The sequence below is a fragment of the Hippoglossus stenolepis genome, chromosome 2 (genome assembly GCF_022539355.2).
Source record: "Hippoglossus stenolepis isolate QCI-W04-F060 chromosome 2, HSTE1.2, whole genome shotgun sequence".
Taxonomy (NCBI): Eukaryota; Metazoa; Chordata; class Actinopteri; order Pleuronectiformes; family Pleuronectidae; genus Hippoglossus; species Hippoglossus stenolepis.
The window spans coordinates 11,603,438-11,625,790 of record NC_061484.1 but is presented as its reverse complement, the minus strand read 5'-3'; the positions used below and the strand labels follow the sequence as shown (position 1 = coordinate 11,625,790).

Here is a 22,353-nt window from a genome sequence, read left to right as displayed (position 1 = left end):
TGTGTGTGTGTGTGTGTGTGTGTGTGTGTGTGTGTGTCACGTGTGGAGGGAGTTTAAGAATGAGGAAGAAAGAGGCCTTGCAGGTACAGCGGGGGAGGGGGAGGTTGGCTTTTTTCCCCCTCATTCTTTTTAAATCTTTGTCCACACAACCATTAATTTACAAAATGTCTCCGTCCAGACGAGAACAAAAGACAAGTAAGAATGCCGGGCCAGTAGCTGGCGATAAAGTCTACATCAGCGATCCGTCTACCAGAGAAAAATATTGTGAACATGCTCAGTGAGCTTATTGGATGAGCTTCATATTGTGCATGCTTGAAATAAACTGTGACATCATCATTGCTTCCCTAAGGCTCTGATTTACATGAACACATGGATACACAGAAACCAATTATTCAAATCTGCAAACTGTCTGCATTTGTGAGGACAGGGCCTTACTCTGTGCCGTAGCACCACACCTACTTTATTAATTTATATTGTAGACTTTTAGGGCCCATTGGCTTCCTCTCTTTGGAATCTGAGGCAATCCATCTGGCAAACTCCTTGCCCTCTTTTTAATCTCTATTGCTTTAAGGCACAGTATTTATGTGTACTTTCTCAGGACTTGTGTTCTGGATTCATCTTTTTATTTTTATTGATCTATCTTCAATCTAGTTCTGATCATTATTCAACCTTTAGAAATCTTAATTTCACCAAAGCACCTCTAGGACACATAAAAGCTGTACAAATTGAAGTGTGACGAGAAATGCAGCTTCGGTTCTGCTGCTGGCAGAACCATGTGACTGTCATAAGTTGTAGACTGAGTGTGTGTGTGAGTGCATGTCACACATTCCCTGTGTTTTTCTGATTTTAGCAGCAGTTTTTGCTCGATTGCTTTGTAAACAAATTGTAATCTGTGAAATCGTCAAAAATCCACATTTACACATTGACTTTAAAATCTTCATGTTGAAACTCATGTGAGTATATTTCATAGATGAATAAAGCATCACAGGAACAGCTGACCAGGTGCAGTGAAGTGAGGCCCATATTCTGTGCATCAAAATGCATCAGTTCCTTCTGTCTGCCTCTACGGCTGCTGTGAAACGGACTCCTGTGGACGTAGGAGGAAGAGAGGGCCATGCTTCGACTCTCATATGTTACAGGGTACAGTTTCAGAGGGAGAAGTTTGCAGTTTCACATTTGCACAGTAGAACACTGGATTTACGTGTTAAAATAAGCCAGTGAAGGAAAGCACAACACAATACAACTGAGAACTAGATTACACCAACAAACAAGGTAAAAATGGAATTGTCCAGGTAAGGAAAGGTAATGAGTATTAATTAGGTAATACTCCCAATCTATTTATCTTCACATAACACAGGAATGCTGTAACTCAAATACGAATTTGTTTTATTAAATAATTAGGAGGTTATATTTTATTCAAGAAAACACCATGTTTATTTAAAGTTCATCAGAAAAGCCTTAGTCTGTAAATTGTCCATTGACAAAAGGTGTGTCTGTGAATTTCACATCAAAATAAATAGACAGGATAGTAGCGGGTGAGTTGTTGTGTACAAAAGGATGTGCAGTGTTTGAACATGTCAGCAGAGACAGCAGCCAGTCCTGCACTGCAACGTCCCTGTTAAAACCCCACTGCACTGCCCCAGGCCGAGAGTATCCTTCATGTCTGCACACACACACACACACACAAACGCACACACACACACACACACACACACACACACACACACACACACACACACACACACACACACACACACACACACACACACACACACATATAAATAGCTGTGTTTGTCTGATATCTCAGGTCTGAATGGAAGGAGGAAAGGAGAGGGGGGAGATAAAGTAAGTGCATTTCAGTCTCTGTGCACGTCCTACTGCGTCACAACCACACACACACACACACGCACCCCCCGCTTCTCTCTCTCTTTCTGCCTTTCTTACTCCGTTTCACACTCAACCTCAGTCGTCAACTCTTCTAAAAAACTTATTTTTCCCCATTCATTCTTAACTTTTCGTTTTTGTTTTCTGTCTTGAGGCAAAATCCCCTCCTCCACCCAGCTCTCAGGACTCCTCCAAACCACAATGACGCTGTCAGTTCTTATGCAACCCCAGCCCTGGTTGTGGGGGAAATAGCCCTGCAATGCAGTGCAGTTATAAAATAGCAGCAGGAATTATGGGGGCTGCAGCTGAGACGAGAACACTGCCACTTCCTGCACCGTTGTGTGTGGTTACACTGGAGCTGCTTAAAAAAAAGCACTGCTTCATCCTTAATGCACATGTTTCTATCTAGAGTTCATACCCAAAAAGAAGAATAGGTGTTTTATAATATTTTTCTTCAAGGTCAGATCAGTGTGATCTCATTGCAGGGCTGTTTTCAGACACAGTACATCTCATTTACATGGTTCATATGTTCTCACCATATACCAATAATAGTATATTTCTTTAAATATATTTTTTAAATATACTATGATCTTTAAAAAAACACATGATTTTTTACTTAAAATCCTTGCTGATTGGTTCTACACTCCACTAGGCTACCCACAGCGCCATCCAGTGGAATGGCGTTGAGTGTCTCCAATTCTGTCATTGTGTTCTCTGCATAAACATCTAATAATTTAAATCGAGAGCATCACGTTTTACATAAAAAAACGTTTACATCTTTAAACATTGCTCAGTGTTACATAGTTATTTACACATCTGCCCTGCACAGATGTGTGAATATGCTGATGTGGGTTTATCTCCTCCCCCTCCTCTTAGATGACGTCAGCTACACTACATTACTGTGCACATTTCTCTTGTGTTCACCGTGCCCTGCGTTGTTGCCAGGTTTCCTCGCGTAGTTCACCATCAAGTTTGTAAAGCAACACCGCTTCCGTCCAAGGTTCAAGAAAATAAGAGCTCAATAGACAACCCCCTTGTCACTTTTCTATTCACTTTTACTTAGTCCTCTCATCCATAGCCTAATTAGCCTGTGATGTGACTGGGAAGTCAATGGGGTGCCAATATATATAATTAAAAAAATAAAACACTGAGACTATAATTTACACTACCGTTCAAAAGTTTGGGGTCACCCAGACAATTTCGTGTTTTCCATGAAAACTCACACTTTTATTTATCAAATGAGTTGCAAAATGAATAGAAAATATAGTCAAGTCGTTGACAAGGTTAGAAATAATGATTTATATTTGAAATATAAATTTTGTTCTTCAAACTTTGCTTTCGTCAAAGAATGCTCCATTTGCAGCAATTATAGCATTGCAGACCTTTGGCATTCTAGCTGTTAATTTGTTGAGGTAATCTGTAGAAATTTCACCCCACGTGTGATCCAAACACCTCAAACTTTGATTCGTCTGTCCATAACACTTTTTTCCAATCTTCCTCTGTCCAATGTCTGTGTTCTTTTGCCCATATCAATCTTTTCTTTTTATTGGCCAGTCTCAGATATGGCTTTTTCTTTGCCACTCTGCCTAGAAGGCCAGCATCCCGGAGTCGCCTCTTCACTGTAGACGTTGACACTGGCGTTTTCTGGGTACCATTTAAAGAAGCTGCCAGTTGAGGACCTGTGAGGCGTCTATTTCTCAAACTAGAGACTCTAATATACTTGTCTTCTTGCTGAGTTGTGCACCGGGGCCTCCCACTTCTCTTTCTACTCTGGTTAGAGCCTGTTTGTGCTGTTCTCTGAAGGGAGTAGTACACACCGTTGTAGGAAATTTTCAGTTTCTTCGCAATTTCTCGCATGGAATAGCCTTCATTTCTAAGAACAAGAATAGACTGGCGAGTTTCACATGAAAGTTCTCTTTTTCTGGCCATTTTGAGAGTATAATCGAACCCACAAATGTGATGCTCCAGATACTCAACTAGCTCAAAGGAAGGCCAGTTTTATAGCTTCTCTCACCAGCAAAACAGTTTTCAGCTGTGCTAACATAATTGCACAAGGGTTTTCAAGGGTTTTCTAATCATCCATTAGTCTTCTAAGGCGATTAGCGACGTTTCCACCTAGAATAGTCATTTACCACATTAACAATGTATAGAGTGTATTTCTGATTAATTTAATGTTATCTTCATTGAAAAAAACAGTGCTTTTCTTTGAAAAATAAGGAAATTTCTAAGTGACCCCAAACTTTTGAACGGTAGTGTACATATGATGACTTGACATGGGTTTGCTCTCTCAGTGCTGCTAAGTTTGGATCAGTCTTTTTGTGAAAAATATTTCCTCACACTAGCAAACTTACTGGCATTAGTCCCGCTCAAACACCAAACTCCTGCAAGGGGTTGGACAGCTCGCAGGAACAAGAGATACTTGTTCGTTTGCAGCTGTAACCTTCCCCTGAGGCATCAAGTTTCTTCTCTAATCTAAACTGACTCTAAAATTATGTGATGTCAGAGGTTTGCGGTAGAGCTGTGTTCTGGATTCATCCTTTCATTTTTATTGATCTATCTTTAATCTAGTTCTGATCATTGTTCAACCTTTAGAAATCCTAATTTCACCAAAACACCTCCAAGACACATAAAAGCTGTACAAATTGAAGCTTCCTTTTTTTGGAACCTGAGGCAATCCATCTGGCAAGCTCCTTATCCTCTTTTTAATCTCCATTGCTTTAAGGCACAGTGTGTATGTGTACTTTCTCAGGACTGTGAATAAGAAGCCGGAGAAGAAACAAAGTCAGAAATACTCCTTTAAAAAAAGCTTCTTATTGGCAGTTGTTTTCACACAACCACAGACATGTTTAGGGGACTGATATTTGTGCAATTTGGTCCAGATCCGAATACAAATCCAGATCCAGTGGATGTAAATGTGGTTTCACAAGGGGAGTGTCAGGCCTTGGCGGACACGCAACTGAGAACCTTCGCCTTGTTTGGTTTTATTGTGAAGGTCCAACGCAGGCCCATCCGGTGCAGTTGCCCTGGCTCTTGCCGGTCTCGGTCTTGTGATGTTCAATGTTCTCAGTTAACCACTGAGGAGCCGGAAAGGAAGAGACAAGACAGTGCGTGTGCCCACCGATGGTTTCAGCTCGCAGCGCAGTGTCTCCGGCTAATTCAAGGTGAGTTCGAATCCGTGCTAACAGCGTGAACTGTGGGAGGGGCTGGAAACGTGCGCTGACTCGACTGTGAGGAGGCTTCAACGGCTAATGTTAGCTAACTTTACTCCTTCCACCCACTGTGTGTGTGTGAGAGAGGGAAACGTGTCCCTAAGTCTGACCATACAACTGTGTGTTTGTGTGTGTTTGTGTGTGTGTTGGTTTAATTCCCTGTCCTGCTTGTAACGGGACGAGCGGCTCCTAGCATAACACTGTAACCTCGGCTAAAGCCAGAGCTTTGTGTAACATGCTCATGTTAGCTCAAACAGCCCCTCGCTTGGACACAAGCAACTTAAATACTAAAGTTTTTAAAACACACACACACACACACACACACACATCCGGCTGATGGTTACTTCACGTGTTTGTCATAAACCGCTTCAACTTGAATTTAAACGTATTTGCCACGTTAGGAAGATGCTCACGTGTTGCAGCAACTTAATAACAAGCAGGCACTCTCAGTTTAAAACACAGTGGATTCCTGGAGGTATAGCTAGCTAACTATCCAACTGCTAAACAGTGTTGTTTAATGTTAATGTTTAAACGTTAGCTTGTCATCACATAGTTAAATGCAAACCTTTTATTTTGGCATGTTTAGCACCAACCAGCAGCCCTTGCTGTGTTTACTACATAATGCAGTGATAACAGCCGGTATGAATGTACTGTACAACCAGCCCACACCACTCTCAGTTAATCCGGTATCCTCCATCATCAGGTGGTTCCTTACTTTGAACTATTAAGATGTACCAAATGTCTACTTCCTCACAAGCATCATCTGATGACATTGACAGTTACGTGGCACATCCTCGTGTGTCCCTCTGTAAGGTGTCTCCTGTTTATGACGCCGCAACCCACTTCCTTCATAAGATAAATAAAACAGATATTAGTCATGGTTACTCTACTCCAGAGATCGTATTTAACTTAAAAACAAGGACGTTTAGACTCATTAAAACACATTAGTTTCAGAGAGCTAACTATTGTTGTACAGCTACTAACTAATATAAACAGTCTTAGTTTCCTTTAATGTTACAATGTTATCTTATCATCACATAGTTTGATTAAAACCTTTTTATATTTGGCGTCTTTGGCATCACCCATGCAGCATCTACTCCTGTGTTTAACACATGTGACTTGCATCATTCCCAGTTAATCCAGTATAACCCATGATATAATTCATCACCTGGTAGGGCCTCATGTACAAATATTTAGAAATGCAACGTGTCTGCTTCCTTATGAACGTCATGAGCAGTGATGTGACACATGTCTCACTGTAAGGTGTTGATTTAATGATCCTTTATTGTTATATCACAACCACAGCTTCATAAAACAGACATTCGTCCTGCACTCCAAGATAAGATATCATATTTAACTTAATTTGATAAAATACTGTGTCAAATTGAAAAAGTTGTCAGTTGCGGAGTATGTCCTTCCTGCCCCCCTTGTAAAAACTGGATATTGTCTGAGTGAGCCCATGTAAGAATACAGTAGGAAAATTCACAGCGGGGCGAGTGGGTGTGTTGATGATGTTTTTAACATGTGACAGACGCAAGACTGAAAAAAACCAAATGTATAGAAATATCTCAGGACGGAAAAAATAAGTTCCATACTTTTGTTGTGAATGTGTCTGGGCCTGGCAATCTCCTTCTGCATTCTACATATGGGAAAAGCAAACTTTTCACGTTTGAAAGGAACTCAAGAGATTTGTCCTAGACAACCTGAGAGGTGTGGATGTACGTAGTAAAGTAACATACCAGAAAGATATGGTTCAGATCTGGCAGCTGGAAAGATGGAATTCAGTTTCCTGGCCTTAATAGGGACACTGAGTCCATCTCACAGCTTATTTTAAGATACCTGTATAGACAGCTCTAGGGTCAGTAGGAGAAATAAAGAAAAAGACTAATTTGGGTTGTTGTTCCTTATAACTTGGTTCGGAGAACTTTAAACTTGCATCTCACATGTTGGTAAACCGGTAATTCAACCTTGTATACTGTGTTGCCTCCCGAAGGTTGACGATTCAAGTCGTCTCAGTCAACTAAGTCAAGCATTTGTCGATTAGTTTTTTTTGTCCTTTGGGCAGCATTTAGTTGAGGAAGAAGTTGCAGAATGAGTGCTCCTCTTTTTCATTCTTTCTCTGGGCTAAAATCATTCCAGTACAGTTTCAATAAAGCAATGCTTGTTCATTTAGTCGGTTATAGCGCGAGTATGATTTACACTGTATGAGTCATTTAATGGTAATTCTGTGGAGAAGCAGGTTGAGCGCACAGCCTCATAGCCCGTCACTATGTTTGCTCTTTTGATGATTGACCCAGAGTTTGGTTTGGTTTTATGTGGCATTATCTTTGTCTGATGTGAACCACGATGTCACAACTGTGTCAACAATGAGGCTAGTTTACTCAGTCCATGTTCCATTCTGGTGCCCACACTGCCATCCCCCCCATGTCAGACACAGGCTTAGAGAACGGGTGCTAAAAATCCCCTTTTAGGCCTATTAGGTTTGTGTTACAATACAGTATGTTTGGCTATTATTGACCAAGGCATCTCCACTGTCCCTTTTTAGTTAGGATATAGGGCTGCAACAATTGAAACTTGTATTCTCTGGAATGAACAGCAGAAGGCGACTCCACTAGATGCAAGAATAAGTAACTTTCTGTCGACGATTATAAGAAAATGACCTGACTTCTTACTTGATTTATAACATCAGTTAACATTGTCATATGGAGGTTAAGGCCTCAATCATTAGTTTCAGGTCTTTTTCAATACAGCATGATGTTTATTGTTAGGTTATGGTCCCATTTGGTTTGAAATAGATGATCAAGTATGGTATGCATGTGTGGTTACTTCAGGTTAAAAAAAAAAGAGGATGGTAGTGGACAAAATGATAAACTTGAGGCTTCAGAAACATTTGACATAACCAATGGAGGATGTCACGGTGGGTTGCCACTTTGCTCAAACTAAGGCTTTTTATTTTTGATAAATCTGACAATCCCAGTTTCCATGGGGACATTTTCAGACAAACAGACCAAAACCCACAAATTTATTGTCGTAAAGGTAAAATAAAACCAACGATTCCTCATAACCAAGAAAAACTAATTAATTCTTAATTTTTTTCCTCAAAAATTGCCTTAATCAACTAAAACTGCCACAAATGTCTGTCAATCAGCTCTTCAGTGAATTAAATTGTTTCTGCTCCAGTTTTAATGACTCATATATTTTGACTTTTTACCCTGGGCGTTATTAATCAGAGACTATCAAAGAATTTACACAATGAGTTCACCTGTATTTCCATTTCCGTATGTACACAACTTTAATTTGCAATTCAAATGCAGAGAGTATACAGATACAATGCATCTGTAACAAAAGACAAACACAGACACTCTTGAGGGACCCCATGGTCATTACAATGACCAAAGTGCTTCCAGCTGTTCTTCAGAGTGACTCACCCAGCTTCTTCCCTCAGGGCAGCACTCAAAGATCATGACTTTTTAGCACAACTGTGCCAGAGGAGGCAGCAGGAAGAATTCCCCTTCAGACATGCAAACAGCGTTCCTGTTTTCAAGGCCTTCAAGCCTGGATTCCTTTTGTAGTCTGCATTTTATATTACTCTGAATGTCAGTGTGATTTTCACCTGCCCCTTTTCCGTGATTTCTTAAGAAAATTTATTCTGTCTTTATTGAACCAGGTTAGCCCCACTGAGTTTAAGCATCACTTACAAGGGGGAGCTGGTTAAGAATAGCAGCACCACAGTTACATTACATTACATTTCATTTAGCTGACGCTTTTATCCAAAGCGACTTACAATAAGTGCATTCAACCATGAGGGTACAAACCCAGAACAACAAGAATCAAGAAAGTACAATTTCTTCAAAAGAGCAAAACTACAAAGTGCTATAAGTAAGTTTCAACAGTAAAAGTAATTAACAGACAAACACACAGATTAATAACCTTAAAACTTGATCATAAACATTTGCACAAAGACAGTGTGCACTCAAGAAAATTTACAAGAGATTAAATTAACTTGTTCAACTTAACTACGTTTTGAAGCTGAAAATCAATCTGTAAATTATTATGTGCATTAGGTGCCCAAAACCTAAAAGCTTTCCATCCCAAGTCAGTCCGGACTTCAGGAACAACAAACCACAAAATGTCCATAAACCAAAGATTATGACTTCTATAATTACAGTTTAAAAGAGAAGATAAATAGGTTGCCTGGAATGGTTTTGTAAAAATACATAATACAACAAAGTTACCTTGAACTCTTCAGATAAATGTGGGAAAGCAGAAGCCATAAGGTCCCTGAACTCGTTGATTAAACAGAGGACACCAGATAAAGTGATTTAAGGAACATATGAATCAGACGTGGTTGATGCAATAGGCTGAATCGTGTTTGTTATTTACCGATTTGTTTAAAGCTGACCTCTGATCAAGGTGGACAATTTAAGTCAGTGGAGACGGAGATTTTCTGACTAATAATGGAAAGCATGCAGACTATAGGACATTGTGTCACCTGAAACATTGAATAGAGACACCTTTGTCATGCTATGAATGTGGGCCAGGTTGACCTTGTGTTGTTGTAGCAACCTAAAATGTGGCTTTGTTGCATCTCTAGATTTTATCTGCAGGTTCTGCTAATTCCTAACGCTTTCTGGTGCGTACACTTTGATGATAAACATGATAAAAATCTAGTTTGATTTCATTCTTGTGTGAAAGAAACCTTCTGTTTCCTGTACCTTTTTTTTGGGGGGTAGAGGTAAAAGCAAGGATTGCAACAAAGAATTCTGAGAATTATTTGCATCGCATATTTCCTCTGAAGCATATTGTTTCTGTCATTTGTCATCTCGGTGATAGAAGCAGTCATAGATTTATGAGGGCTTTATATGATGGCTTTATATGATGTTTGGCAGGAGGTTGTTTCAGGATGTTGTTTCTTCCATCCGTTCAGCTAACTGTGTCTTTAAGCCAAACGGACCCTCCCGAATCTGGCGCAGCTCCTCCCCCATTGTACGTCTGTGTCACCCACCCTCCTCCTCTTCCTCCCTCCCTTCCTTCTGTGCTGCTTGATGGCTCGTACATGCCCTCCTTTTGTTGACTAATGCGGCAGGGCAAAAGAGAGGCATTTAAAAAAAGAAAGGGGATTTGAAAAATAATAAAGGGAATCCACAGACGCGTGGGATGGAAAATCATCCGGGATCTTTGTGCACCAACCCTCATGTGAGTCAAATGGCCTTTTTTTCTCTTCCATCTCTCATATTCTCTGTCTTCATCCTCCGTTTCTTTCACACTATCTTGTATTACCTCTCTTTTTATTCTGTATATTCAGTATGTCTGCCTCTATTGCAGTGTCATCCCTGCCTTAGCTTTATGCATGCGTACCTACCCCCATACCATGATGCCGGCTGCTGATGCTGTCTTGTGATGCTTGAGTGGAGGCCACGGCGTGCTGAATGAGATGCAGGCTAAATCATAGGACTTAGTCCAAGAAGGGTTCATTTGTGTGTGTAAGCTGATACATGAATGTTAAAGAAAAGCAGAAAAGAATCTTAATGTTGCTTTTATTATGTCGTACTGATATGATGGACATTTGCTCTGTTATGCTAAGGTCTTGTACCCTACATTCATAGTAGGTTTGAACTTTAATAGGACATGGTCTAAATATTGTTCTGATCTTCCTGTATAACTCATTTCTAAATATTTAAGAAACGAATAAGACGACTAAAATGTGGAATAAAAATCTAAAACTGAACAGTAGCACTTCCTCAGAGGAAATAATAGAGGAAAACATCAGCCCTTACAGTGAATGAAATGAATTTCCTTGAAGATGCATCAATGAAAATGTTTTGGAAGCAGAGGGAAGATTTTATAAAGCTCAACACAACATTCAAAATCGCTATCACAGTTTTAAATACCTTAATATTTTTTACATAAAGGGTTTTGAGCTGCTTTAAACCCCACTTTTGGGTTAAGACAATCCACAAGCTTCTGCTCCATGGAATCAATTAAAATAAATTAAATTAGAGAGGCATGCCACGCCCACAGAATGCTAGCTAGGCTAAGTACATTCTGCATATGTCACCTCCATTTTTTACAGTTTGTCTCGTTTCATATTTTAAATAAGTAATGTATTTCATCTGATTACAATGAAAGAAGTCGTAAAGAGTGGCTCTGTTCTGTTGAAACAATGCCGTCCCTATATAAACTGTACAAATAAATTGTAAAATGACATGACTTACAGTAAGTAGCTGTGCCTGTACACTAAGCATTTGTCTTTCTGTTTTGGAGAGAATACAATGTCTTATAGCATCATATTAAAAAGACATGTATCCTCAAAAGTGATGATTTTTTAAGAAGATATAGTGTTTCTTTACACGGATTTACACCCTGAGAGTCTCCTGCATACGTGCCCTGAGACTGGGATCTTTGCCTATAACAATATTTGATCAACCCTCACTAATCATTGATGGTTATCTGTTTGACAGCGCATGACGCCACTATTTTCAGTGGATCACCAGCCCAAGACATCGGAGACACAGAGACACAGCACATGTAATTTTGCAATAGTTGAAATCTCAGCAGGGCTTTAAGCAAGTATTCAGCTGTGTTGATTGTTGTCTTTAGTACAGTCAGAAGATAATTAGTTCCTATTTTGCAACCTGTTGCAATGAAGACACACAGTCATTTTCATAACAACGTGGTTGTGTGAAAGTAAAATGTACTTTAATGTTGATTTAATGTCATCTTTACCTTGGAGTGTATGAAGACTTTACTGCACTAATGTGGTGCTTTTTGAAGCGGGTACAAATAAGAATACTGAATTACATCATGGATGAAATTCTAAGCATTATGACCGTATGGCAGCGTTCTCTGTGCAGCTGAAGTCACATGATGTAGCACAGGCCTTTTAAAATATATTTGTGTAAGTTGAGATGTTCTTTGCTCCTCTCTGATACAGAGACTCCTTTATTTGGGTTTTCTGTCTTTCTGAGTATACTTGGACCCATAATGTTTGATTGTGCTCCTCTGTGTGGGTGGCTCAGTTGGATACGTTACAGCAGAACAAAGTGTCCATACACAGCAGGCATTGATTCTACCTTTACTATTCATTCCACTGACACTAGTCTACTAGGAAATGAAAACTTCATGGAATTTAATATTTGTACCACAGTGGGATCGCTGTTAACCCTAACCCTGCTGAACTCTGCACCACGGTGATAATTTTTATCTCACTTACTACCACCACTTATACTTACACCTGCACTTTATATATACTTATCATATATACACTACCTACTTCTATTGCTGCTAGTCTTGTATCAATACTGTTCATATTCCATATCTATTTCTTACTGTACATATCTTATTTATTTACATATTCCACTTTACATATGCACATACAGTTTTTTTGCACTTCTGGTTAGATGCTAAACTGCATTTCGTTGTCTCAGTACTTGTGCAGTACCTCTGTGCAATGACAATAAAGTTGAATCTAATCTAATCTAATTTAATTTCTCCTGAACTTTATGTTGGTTCATTCTCATGTCACTGAACTCTCCATTTGGCTTCAATTCCCAGAAGTGCAGAAGAGTGAAACTGAGCTCAGTCAGTAACTCGATCAAACCCCAGAGGTTGTTTTTTTTGTTGGAATTCCAAGCCGTCAATCCACTCAGGAATTTGAGGTCCCTGTGGTTTACCAGACCGCCTTGAAAAAGTATTTAAGTAGTTGACTTTCAGTACTTAACTAGGCAAGTGCAACTGTCATAATGCATCCACAGCAGCAGAGGGCAGCATGTATGCATGTATCACTGAGAACTTGAACACTAACTACAGTTTAAAATAGCTGGATGAGCTATACACGGTATATGAATGATCCATTGTGCAGTATCACTATAAGCTATAGTTGTGATTCTGAAGTGAACACATCCACAACAGAGTCTGACACAGATAATTAAACCCATGGACATAAATGCTGGGGGGAGAGCAGTTTGTCTGCATAAAAATAACAACAGTTACAATATAATTCTGTCATCCTACACTATAGTTTTAATAGGCTATTATTATTATTATTATTATTATTATTATTATTATTATTATTATTATTATTATTAACAATAATAATTATAAAATAAAATATTTAATACTAGTTCTACTGGGTTATAGAAAGAATGATAGAAGGTTAGAGAAAGAGCAAGGCTGAGAGAGAGAGGTTGAAAGTGCCAAGGAAAGAGCGCCACATACAGTTCTGCAATGAAGAAATGGTAGAAAAAGACTAAGCTCAAACTAACCTTATATGTTATTATGTAAAAGAAACCACTAATGAAACTGTAACGGGACAAATGAGACTAAATCAACCCACAGTGTATAGAGATAATTTGATCCACAGTCCAGCTAATGAATGTGAAACACTCTTGTGACACCTGCTGTTAAAACAGCTTACTGTGAACAGAGAGCAGATCCATCATGTGTAACATGTGCTTTAATGAGAAGTCAATATGTGTGAGACTGAAACTGTGTTGTTGCGGTTTTGTCTTGTATGTAAAATCATCAGCTAAAATCACAATTGTGCTACAGATTAGTTTTGGACAATTTCTTGATTCCATTTTAACCCTCGGGAGGCTGTATTCAGCCCATGGGACAAGAATAAGGGAGGGACAGTTCAATTCAAATGGACCGACACAAATATGCCAGGCATGTGCAGGGAGCCACCTACTTGGTGGTGGCTCCCTGCCATGCCTTGTTTCTCATCAGCCAATGAGCCCAGAGAAAGGCATTTACCACAGATGATGAGCTGAGGCCTGTGACATCTATAGCTATCCAAATGGTTCTCTTAGTATAAAGCAGTTCCCCAGTTTAGCCAAGTCTGACAGTTTTTGTCCACATGACAACAAAAGTGAAATGGCTGAAGGAGAAGAATCAGAGCATGAGAGGAATTGTGAGCTCTCCACACAGCTAAATGTTTACATATGTGTTGAGTTTTGAAAGATACTAAGAAAGTGGTAGTTGATTCATATTTAGTTGGAAAACAAAGACACATTTGTTATACTGTCTGTGGCATGGTGGGGCTGTGGTTTGCACTGTTGCCTCACAGCCAATAGGTTCTTGGTTTGAATCCCAGATTGGCCGGGGTCTTTGTTGCATGTTGTCGCTGTGTCTACGTGTCTTCCTCCCACAGTCCATAGACATGCAGATTATGGTTAGGTTAACTGGAGACCCTAAATTAAATGTGAGCATGAAGTTTCTGGTTATCAAACCAATCAATTAGTAAATAGTATTAAAGAATCCCTCCTCCCTACCAGTTTTATTCATGTGACCAGAGCGTTGCCTTGCCATGCAAAGCAATGTCCTACAGCATGTTTCTCACCTCTGGAAAAAAAGTGTTGTTTATGAAAAAAACAAAACATTTTTAGCGTAGTTTTGTTGTGTTTTCATGCTTCAGCATCTGAATATCTGGAAGGCCCAAGTGAGTATGACCTACGGGGGGTTTTGGCTGTAAAATAATGGTTCACATTTTGCTTTACCATCTTTTTACTGGATCAATCTCAGTCTCTCTTCTGTCTTTGTTTTGCAGGAGCTCTACTATCGGAGAATGCAGAGGGTGAGGGAATCGATGGAGAAAGAGAAAATGGGCGATCAGAATCAGGTATGTGAGGAAATACTTATAAAATACATATAAAAAGCTTTTTTCTGTAGCCGATGTAGAAGGATGTGTGGCAGTGATAATATTCCTGCAGACGTCAGGTAGAGTATTATTTTTTGTAATAATGCCTCTAGATGTGAAGTGGAGTGGGCTTTTACGAGTTGTGGGTAATAAATTTGAATCAAATTAAATGGTCTCTGGATGCGCTTGTTGGTTTCACCTCTTTTGACTGTAGTTTAAGAGGAGGTTGAGAGTGTGTGTGGCAACATGCAACCGAGCAGACTACTCCAAGCTGGCCCCCATCATGTTTGGCATCAAAGCACACCCTGAGGAGTTTGACCTGGAGGTTGTGGTGCTTGGTTCACATCTCATCGATGACTATGGGTAAGAACAACCATTACAACAGCTTCCTTTGAACAAGCTTGTTGCATATGTCCTAAAACAGTGAAATTGTGTTTGAAGAACAGTGCAACAGTTATTCTGTCAGGTTTATTTCTCCAGGATTCATTTGTCACTTTGTCTTGTTTTTTCCTACTTTCCACTCCGCAGGAACACTTTTCGCATGATCGAGCAGGATAACTTTGACATCGGCTCCAAGCTCCACACCATCGTGAGAGGAGAGGATGAGGCAGCCATGGTGGAGAGCGTCGGGCTGGCACTGGTGAAACTCCCTGATGTCCTGCAGAGGCTGCGCCCTGACATCCTGATCATCCATGGTGACCGTTTTGATGCACTCGCCCTGGCGACTGCTGCAGCACTGATGAACATTAGAATACTTCACTTGGAGGGTGGAGAGGTGAGGAGGCGTCAGTGTTGAGCAACAGAATAGATCGCATAACATACACTATATCTTAAAACGTGGTCTGGCTTCTTTTCGCAGGTGAGTGGTACGATTGATGACTCGATCCGCCACGCTATAAGTAAACTGGCCCATTACCACGCCTGCTGCACACCCCGGGCGGAGCAGTACCTCATCGCCATGTGTGAGGACCACTCTCGCATCTTGCTGGCTGGCTGCCCTTCTTATGATAAGCTGCTGTCAACTCATCAAAAAGGCGACTACATGGATATTATCAAGAGCTGGCTGGGTACGCAGGGATACAGTCATTACACAGTAAGGTAGCGTTAAACTTTTGTGTGTGTTTTTACGTGATATGTGTTTTGCTCTTGTTGCAGGTGACAAGGTGCAGAGACATGATTATGTCGTGGCTTTGCAGCACCCAGTCACCACAGACATCCAGCACTCCATAAAGATCTATGGACTAATGCTGGATGCCCTCCTCTCCTTCAACAAGAAGACCCTCATCCTCTTCCCTAATATTGATGCCGGTTAGTTTCACCTATGTCTCCTATCATCAGGGTTATTGTATGATTTAATAAAATATTTGAATAGTTGCATTAATAACTATGTCTCTTGATCTTCCCTTTCCTACGTAAACAGGCAGTAAGGAGATGGTGCGTGTGATGAGGAAAAAGGGCATCGAGCAGCACCCCAACTTTCGAGCGGTGAAGCACATTCCCTTTGAGCAGTTCATCCAGCTGGTGTGCCACGCCGGCTGCATGATCGGAAACAGCAGCTGTGGCGTGCGAGAGGCAGGGGCCTTCGGCACCCCCGTCATTAACCTGGGAACCAGGCAGACTGGCAGAGAGACAGGTGAGAAAGACAAAACCCAAGATTACATCTATTCCTTCTGTTAATTAAGCTAATCCTGGTGTTATTATAGAGCTGCTTTCATCATCGAACACAGGTTATGTTTTTTGATGAATAGTAAAGGATGATGGGCAGCTTGAAGACAAAGATACTGCCAAGGTGTCAAGATCAATTTCTTCATGTAAGCAACCCAAAGCAAGTATCATTCTGTTAATTCTAATGGCCTTTTTATGACATTTCCCTCTGCCAGGTGAAAATGTTCTACATGTCAGGGATGCTGATACTCACAATAAGATCTACCACGCTCTGGAGCTGCAGTTTGGGAAGAGATACCCCTGGTATGACCAACGTCCTGCTTGTCTGTCTCACTAAGTCTCTGTCTTGGTCATTCAGTTTTTCTCTTGCAGATCCTCTAAATATTGATTTTAGATTTTTTTTAATTCAGTCCACACTGTAAATTGCACAACAGGTTCTACTGAATGTGGAAGCACCGGCATGCCTCTTAGAGTTGGCTAAATGTAGTTGCTATACCAACACTACACGATAGCAGTTACCTAGAGAGTAGTGAACTTGTCTGGCAGGTGCGTTCGGCAATAGTGTTAAATATCCTTGTTTGAACAGTGTGCGTAGGTGACAATGTAAGTTCTCATCACTTGTACCTGATGTTATGTTTCATTGTACAATAACACTGGTTGTCTATATTATATTGTTTAGGAGCTCATGTGGTAATTAGCAGGCTATTAGCTTGTGAATGGGAATCACTTGTGAATCACTTACCACATACAAACAAATACAAACAAATCTACCACTAACTTTGCCGGGATTTCAAGCCTTCATGTTTGGAATAAGTGGATGTTTGGAAAGTTGCTGCTTTTTCTCTAACCGGAAGATTTGGTCATTTAGATACCATGAGAATACCGTCACCCACACTGTTGCTTACATGAGTGATATTATTGGATAGTATATAAATAATGCAGTGCGGGTGTAGCATCTCTGTTTGTGTGTTTTTAGTTGTTTCTGCTTTCCTCTGCAGACCACTGTTTTTAGTTTTGCTGAACTAGAAATAGGCTTTCTGATTTCTGTGTGGATCACGTTTTCTTGATTCTGTGATGCTTTAGCTCACATAAACCTTTATAACTGTTGTATATAACTGTTACATAACCTTGTGAACACCTCACAGTGATGTCAACAAAAGTATTTTCCTGTTTCCCGTCAGCTCTAAGATTTATGGCGATGGCAACGCCGTGCCTCGTATTCTCAAATTCCTGCACACCATTGACCTGGACGAGCCCCTCCAGAAGACCTTCTGTTTCCCGCCGGTGAAAGACCCCATCTCCCAAGACATCGATCACATCCTGGAGACACAGAGCGCTCTTTCCGTTGACCTGGGAGGGACCAACCTCAGAGTGGCTATCATCTGCATGAAGGTTGGCTGCATAGAGACACACCAGTGCATTAGTTCTGATGTAGCTGGATTTCTATGGGCCTTAAGTCTTTAACTTGAAGATATTAGTTTCACTTTGCTATTCGTCTGTCATTTGATCGCTGTACCTTTTTTTTACAATATTAATTGATCAATAATTAGTATTTGAATAAGTGATGCTTTCTTTTTATTTTTGACTTTTTTCCATGATGGTGTGTCAAATTCACTCCTTCCCTCTCTGTCCAGGGTAAGATAGTCAAGAAGTACGCTCAGCCCAACCCAAGGACCTTTGAGGCCAGAATGCATCTCTTATTAAAGATGTGCTCTGATGCCATGCGGGACGCTGTGAACCTCAACTGCAGAATACTTGGTGTTGGTATGTTAACTCTCACTGGGGTTGGGCCATTGTAAAACATGTTTACCACAAGGTGTCGTACTTGACTTGGCAGACACTCCTTGAATGGAATATTACTGGAAGTGACACAGAGAGTCAATGAATGAGAGTGTAGCAGCTCCAGTCCACAATTTTACGAAATAAGAAGAGACGTGAGGGAAGTTGTAACTATTATATTTTTATTACTCAAACAACACAAGGACCATTGAACTTGATCCACTTCAAATCCTCTTGTTATCACAAAAAAAAAAAAAAACACATTAACTTTCGTGAAGAGACACTTCCTCCCTCTCATGAAGTTTGATGTTGCCGGCCTTTGCTCTGCAATATATTGTTCTCTTAATACTGATGTAATACCATGATGACCCTGACGTAAGCTACCGTTTAATTTGTCAGAACCTGTTATCCTGAAAAATGTCAGTCTAGCCAGTTCATAAAGAATAAAACCTGTTCAAGCTCCTTCTCTGAACCGAACCTGCAAAACCATAAAATGTTCCAACTCAACACACACCGTTATGAAAACACTCTATTATGAAAGTATGAAAATATTTTCTCATGGTTTTGTTAAAATCATCTCTATCATCTCATGGTTTTGTTAAAATGTGTTTTCCACTTCTCAGGAGTGTCCACAGGTGGACGTGTAAATCCACAAGAAGGTGTGGTCTTGCACTCAACAAAGCTGGTCCCGGAATGGTCCTCGGTGAACCTGAGAACACCCATCTCTGATGCCCTGCACCTCCCCGTCTGGGTCGACAACGACGGCAACTGCGCCGCGTTGGCTGAGAAGAAGTTCGGTCATGGCAAAGGAGTGGAGAACTTTGTGACCATCATCACAGGAACAGGTGAGGAGGCAGGAATTGATCCAGCTATGTTATTTTTGGAATCTCAGAGAGTGAGTAATTGAGTTGAGACTAACTGAAGTTGCACCTCTGGTCAGCTCGACTACTTTTCCCAGCGGCGGTTGCCCTTTCAAAATGAAATGGCGCAAACAATTTCCATTATCAAACCATTTTTTGCAAAGTTTTGGACAAACCTTAACTTCTTTCCATAGAAGAGATTTGACAGTGCTGCTATAGGAGGGAGAGTTACACCTCTGTATCAACTCTGTTGAGTGAGAGGCAGAACGCTGGAGCAGGAGTCTGTAACCCAGACGGAGGCAGAAGCTACTTTCACATGTGCTCTGTAAACCCTTACCTTTTTAAGACATTATTCAAAGGAGCTTGTCGTGTGAACACGATGTGCAAACCAGTAAAATGGTAAATCTGGGATGCTGTTTTGTACTCGGTTCCTTTTATAAACCAGATCTCCTACTTAACAGCACTGACAGTGTGGGGAAGTAAATATCATGACTGTGTCTATAGGTATTGGAGGCGGAATCATCCATAACAGTGAGCTGGTCCATGGCAGCTCCTTCTGCGCCGCAGAGCTGGGTCACATCATGGTTTCCTTAGAAGGCCCAGAGTGTTCATGTGGCAGCCATGGATGCATTGAGGCCTACGCGTCCGGCCAGGCCCTGCAGAGAGAGGCCAAGAGGCTGCACGACGGTATGTGTTTGCTTTTAGTGTTCATGAACCTTCCAGGAATGTGCTAAGAGTGGAGAAATGTCACACCCTGAAAACGTTTAAGTTTTGTTAACCCTCAAATAACATGCATTTCCAAAATAGAGAGGCTTATGCATGTAAGCCTGAATGTTTTTAACGAGTTCAGACTCTCACTTGTTCTGAACTGCTTGAACTTAGACAGAGTAGATCATGACATTTGTTTCTGCATCATTATCATTGTTGTGTTGCTAAAAAAAAATTCTTAGATTGTATAACTAATCTAGAAGAATTAAAACAACTAAGCAAAGTGGTTGAGGCAGATAAAGTAAATATAGTTTCTGACCACGCATTTCCAAAAGGGCTTGACAGACAGGATCATTAACATACTTGAGGCTTTGTAGCGTCTGACTTGAGTGTCGCTGTCTCTCAGAGGACCTGCTGAAGGTGGAGGGGATGGATATGAAGCTTTCTGAGCCTATCACTGCTGCCCACCTCATCAGCGCAGCCAAACTGGGGAACTCAAAAGCCAACGCTGTCCTGAACAGGGGTAAGAGCACAAATTAGACACACAAATACGCACATACACACTCCATTCTGTTTAAAGAGATCAAAGTGCAAAATGTGTTTTATTTAACTTCTAGAGAGTTCAAACAAACCTTCCTTCTGCGCAGTCTGCAAACATAGCCTAGAGGTGTGTTTGACAGTGACTCACTGCATTCATTGTGGAGTGTAGTGAAGTCAATAATACTTAGGCTGCTGGCTATAAAATCAGCTTAAAACAATGTCCTCTCCTCTCCTCTCCAGCCTGCACAGCTCTCGGCGTGGGCATTGTCAACATCCTCCACGTAGTGAACCCGTCACTGGTGATTCTGTCTGGAGTCTTGGCCTCTTACTACGAGTCTCCTGTGCAGCACATCATCACTGAGAGAGCCCTCGTCTCTGCCCAGAGCATCAAAGTTGTCACATCAGACTTGGAGGAACCTGCATTACTTGGAGCTGCCAGCATGGTGTTGGACTATGCAACTAGAAGAACATATTGAAGGAAATAGTCTTGATTTGCTTAGGACCGATACCAAAAACAGCAAAGCAAGACTGAAAGGAAAGTAGTACCTGTCACGCCTAGATATATATATATATATATATAGATAGGATACATTTTATAGAGTGAATGAAAATGTATCATTGTTAAGGAAAAATCTAATATTTTATATATTCTTATTTTGTATGTCCTAATTGTTCATAACCTGGATGAGTTAGTTACTGTTTTACTTTTGTTTTCCACAAAATTGCATACTGTCACGTCTGTGAGAATCACGCCTTGACTGGGTCAAATGTTAGGTTGGTAAACTGCATGTTGGAAACGTTAAAAGAAAAAGTCCCAGGGCTAGAATCCACCTCAAATCCATTTTCAAGCCAAAATGACCCATTCAAGACAGGACTTTCCCACTTTACTTGTAATGTGATTTCTCACAGAGAGGTCAGCTAAGAAATGGGAACACTTGTTTCAGATGTGACCAAAACTGTTGCTGAAACATGCCCCTGTATCATCTACTCTGTTCTCTCTACATGCTTTTCTCACTTTTCTGTAAGTCCTGTATGGAGTAATTATCTCTTTTTCAGATTAAAGAGTTACTGTCCAGTTACTATGTCACAGTTCCATTTCCTGTCCCTTTTTAAATTATTTGAAAAACAGAAGTGCTTTAAGAATGTTAGTACAGTCCGTGGTCTAAGATGTAACAAATACACGGTCATTATAAAATCTGTATAAATGCTATGCTGGCTCATGTGAATGAAATGTTCAGGCAGCAAATGTTTTAGCTTTACCGCTGCTACACTGATATCTGAGTGAGAAACATTTGCCTGAATCAGGTCAACTTTCTTTTTGTTCTTTTACATTACATAACAGACTTATGAAGATTTTAGCAGGTGTTCTCTATGCCTCTCTGAGATATATTGTATCTCTGATTATGTGGTTTGCATGTGCCATTACAAACTGTATTGTACATGTCATGCTTTATGACATTTTTAGATACATTTCTATGTAATTTAATTGGTTTATGCAGATCTAAATCAGTGGAAGAGCACTGGAACAACCTGAAAAACATATGGAAGGAGGCGTGCCTAGAAGTAGTGGGGAGAAAAACAAAAAACCATAAACCTTGGTTATCAACAAACACACAGAAGAAAATTGAAGAAAGGAGGGCAAAAAAAGACACACTAAACAAAAGCAAAACCCGAGCAAAAAAGGCAGCAGCTCACAAAGAATATGAAACAGCAAATAAAGAGGTGAAGAAAAGTGCAAAATGTGACAAGCGGAACTACATCGAGAATTTGGCACAGGAAGCAGAGGAAGCAGCTGGAAAAAACAACCTCAAAGAACTCTACATGACCACCAAGAAACTAGCTGGAAAGTTTAGGCAGACAAACACTCAGATCAGGGACAAACAGGGACGACTCCTCACCACCAAGGAAGAACAACATCAAAGGTGGACAGAACACTTTAGGGAGCTGCTCAACAGACAGCCCCCTGCCCAAAAGGTAGAGATCCCACCAGCCACGCACACGCTTGACATCAACTGTGCCCCCCCAACAAGATCTGAGGTGAGGAAGGCCATCAAGGCATTGCGACGTGGCA

The 22,353-nt window shown here is 40.6% G+C and overlaps 1 protein-coding gene across 4 annotated transcripts; it reads left to right on the top strand.

Annotated features, from left to right (window-relative positions):
- The first annotated feature begins 4,874 nt into the window (after nt 1–4,874).
- On the top strand, nt 4,875–21,361 carry gne (glucosamine (UDP-N-acetyl)-2-epimerase/N-acetylmannosamine kinase). 4 transcript variants are annotated; one of them, XM_035169284.2, is made up of 15 exons: nt 10,104–10,289; nt 14,509–14,532; nt 14,641–14,712; nt 14,945–15,093; nt 15,259–15,505; nt 15,590–15,797; nt 15,886–16,038; nt 16,151–16,363; nt 16,611–16,698; nt 17,577–17,787; nt 18,030–18,159; nt 18,798–19,019; nt 19,539–19,721; nt 20,149–20,265; nt 20,523–21,361. In XM_035169284.2, exons 1-15 carry the CDS (start codon nt 10,251–10,253, stop codon nt 20,756–20,758), a joined length of 2,292 nt encoding a protein of 763 aa, XP_035025175.1. In that variant the 5' UTR covers nt 10,104–10,250; the 3' UTR covers nt 20,759–21,361. The 4 variants fall into 4 exon arrangements, with proteins under 4 accessions (XP_035025193.1, XP_035025175.1, XP_035025185.1 ...); XM_035169310.2 differs by lacking the exon at nt 14,509–14,532 and adding an exon at nt 10,419–10,576 and having other exon boundaries at nt 10,126–10,289; XM_035169302.2 differs by lacking the exons at nt 10,104–10,289; nt 14,509–14,532 and adding an exon at nt 4,875–5,045.
- Nucleotides 21,362–22,353: the final 992 nt, after the last annotated feature.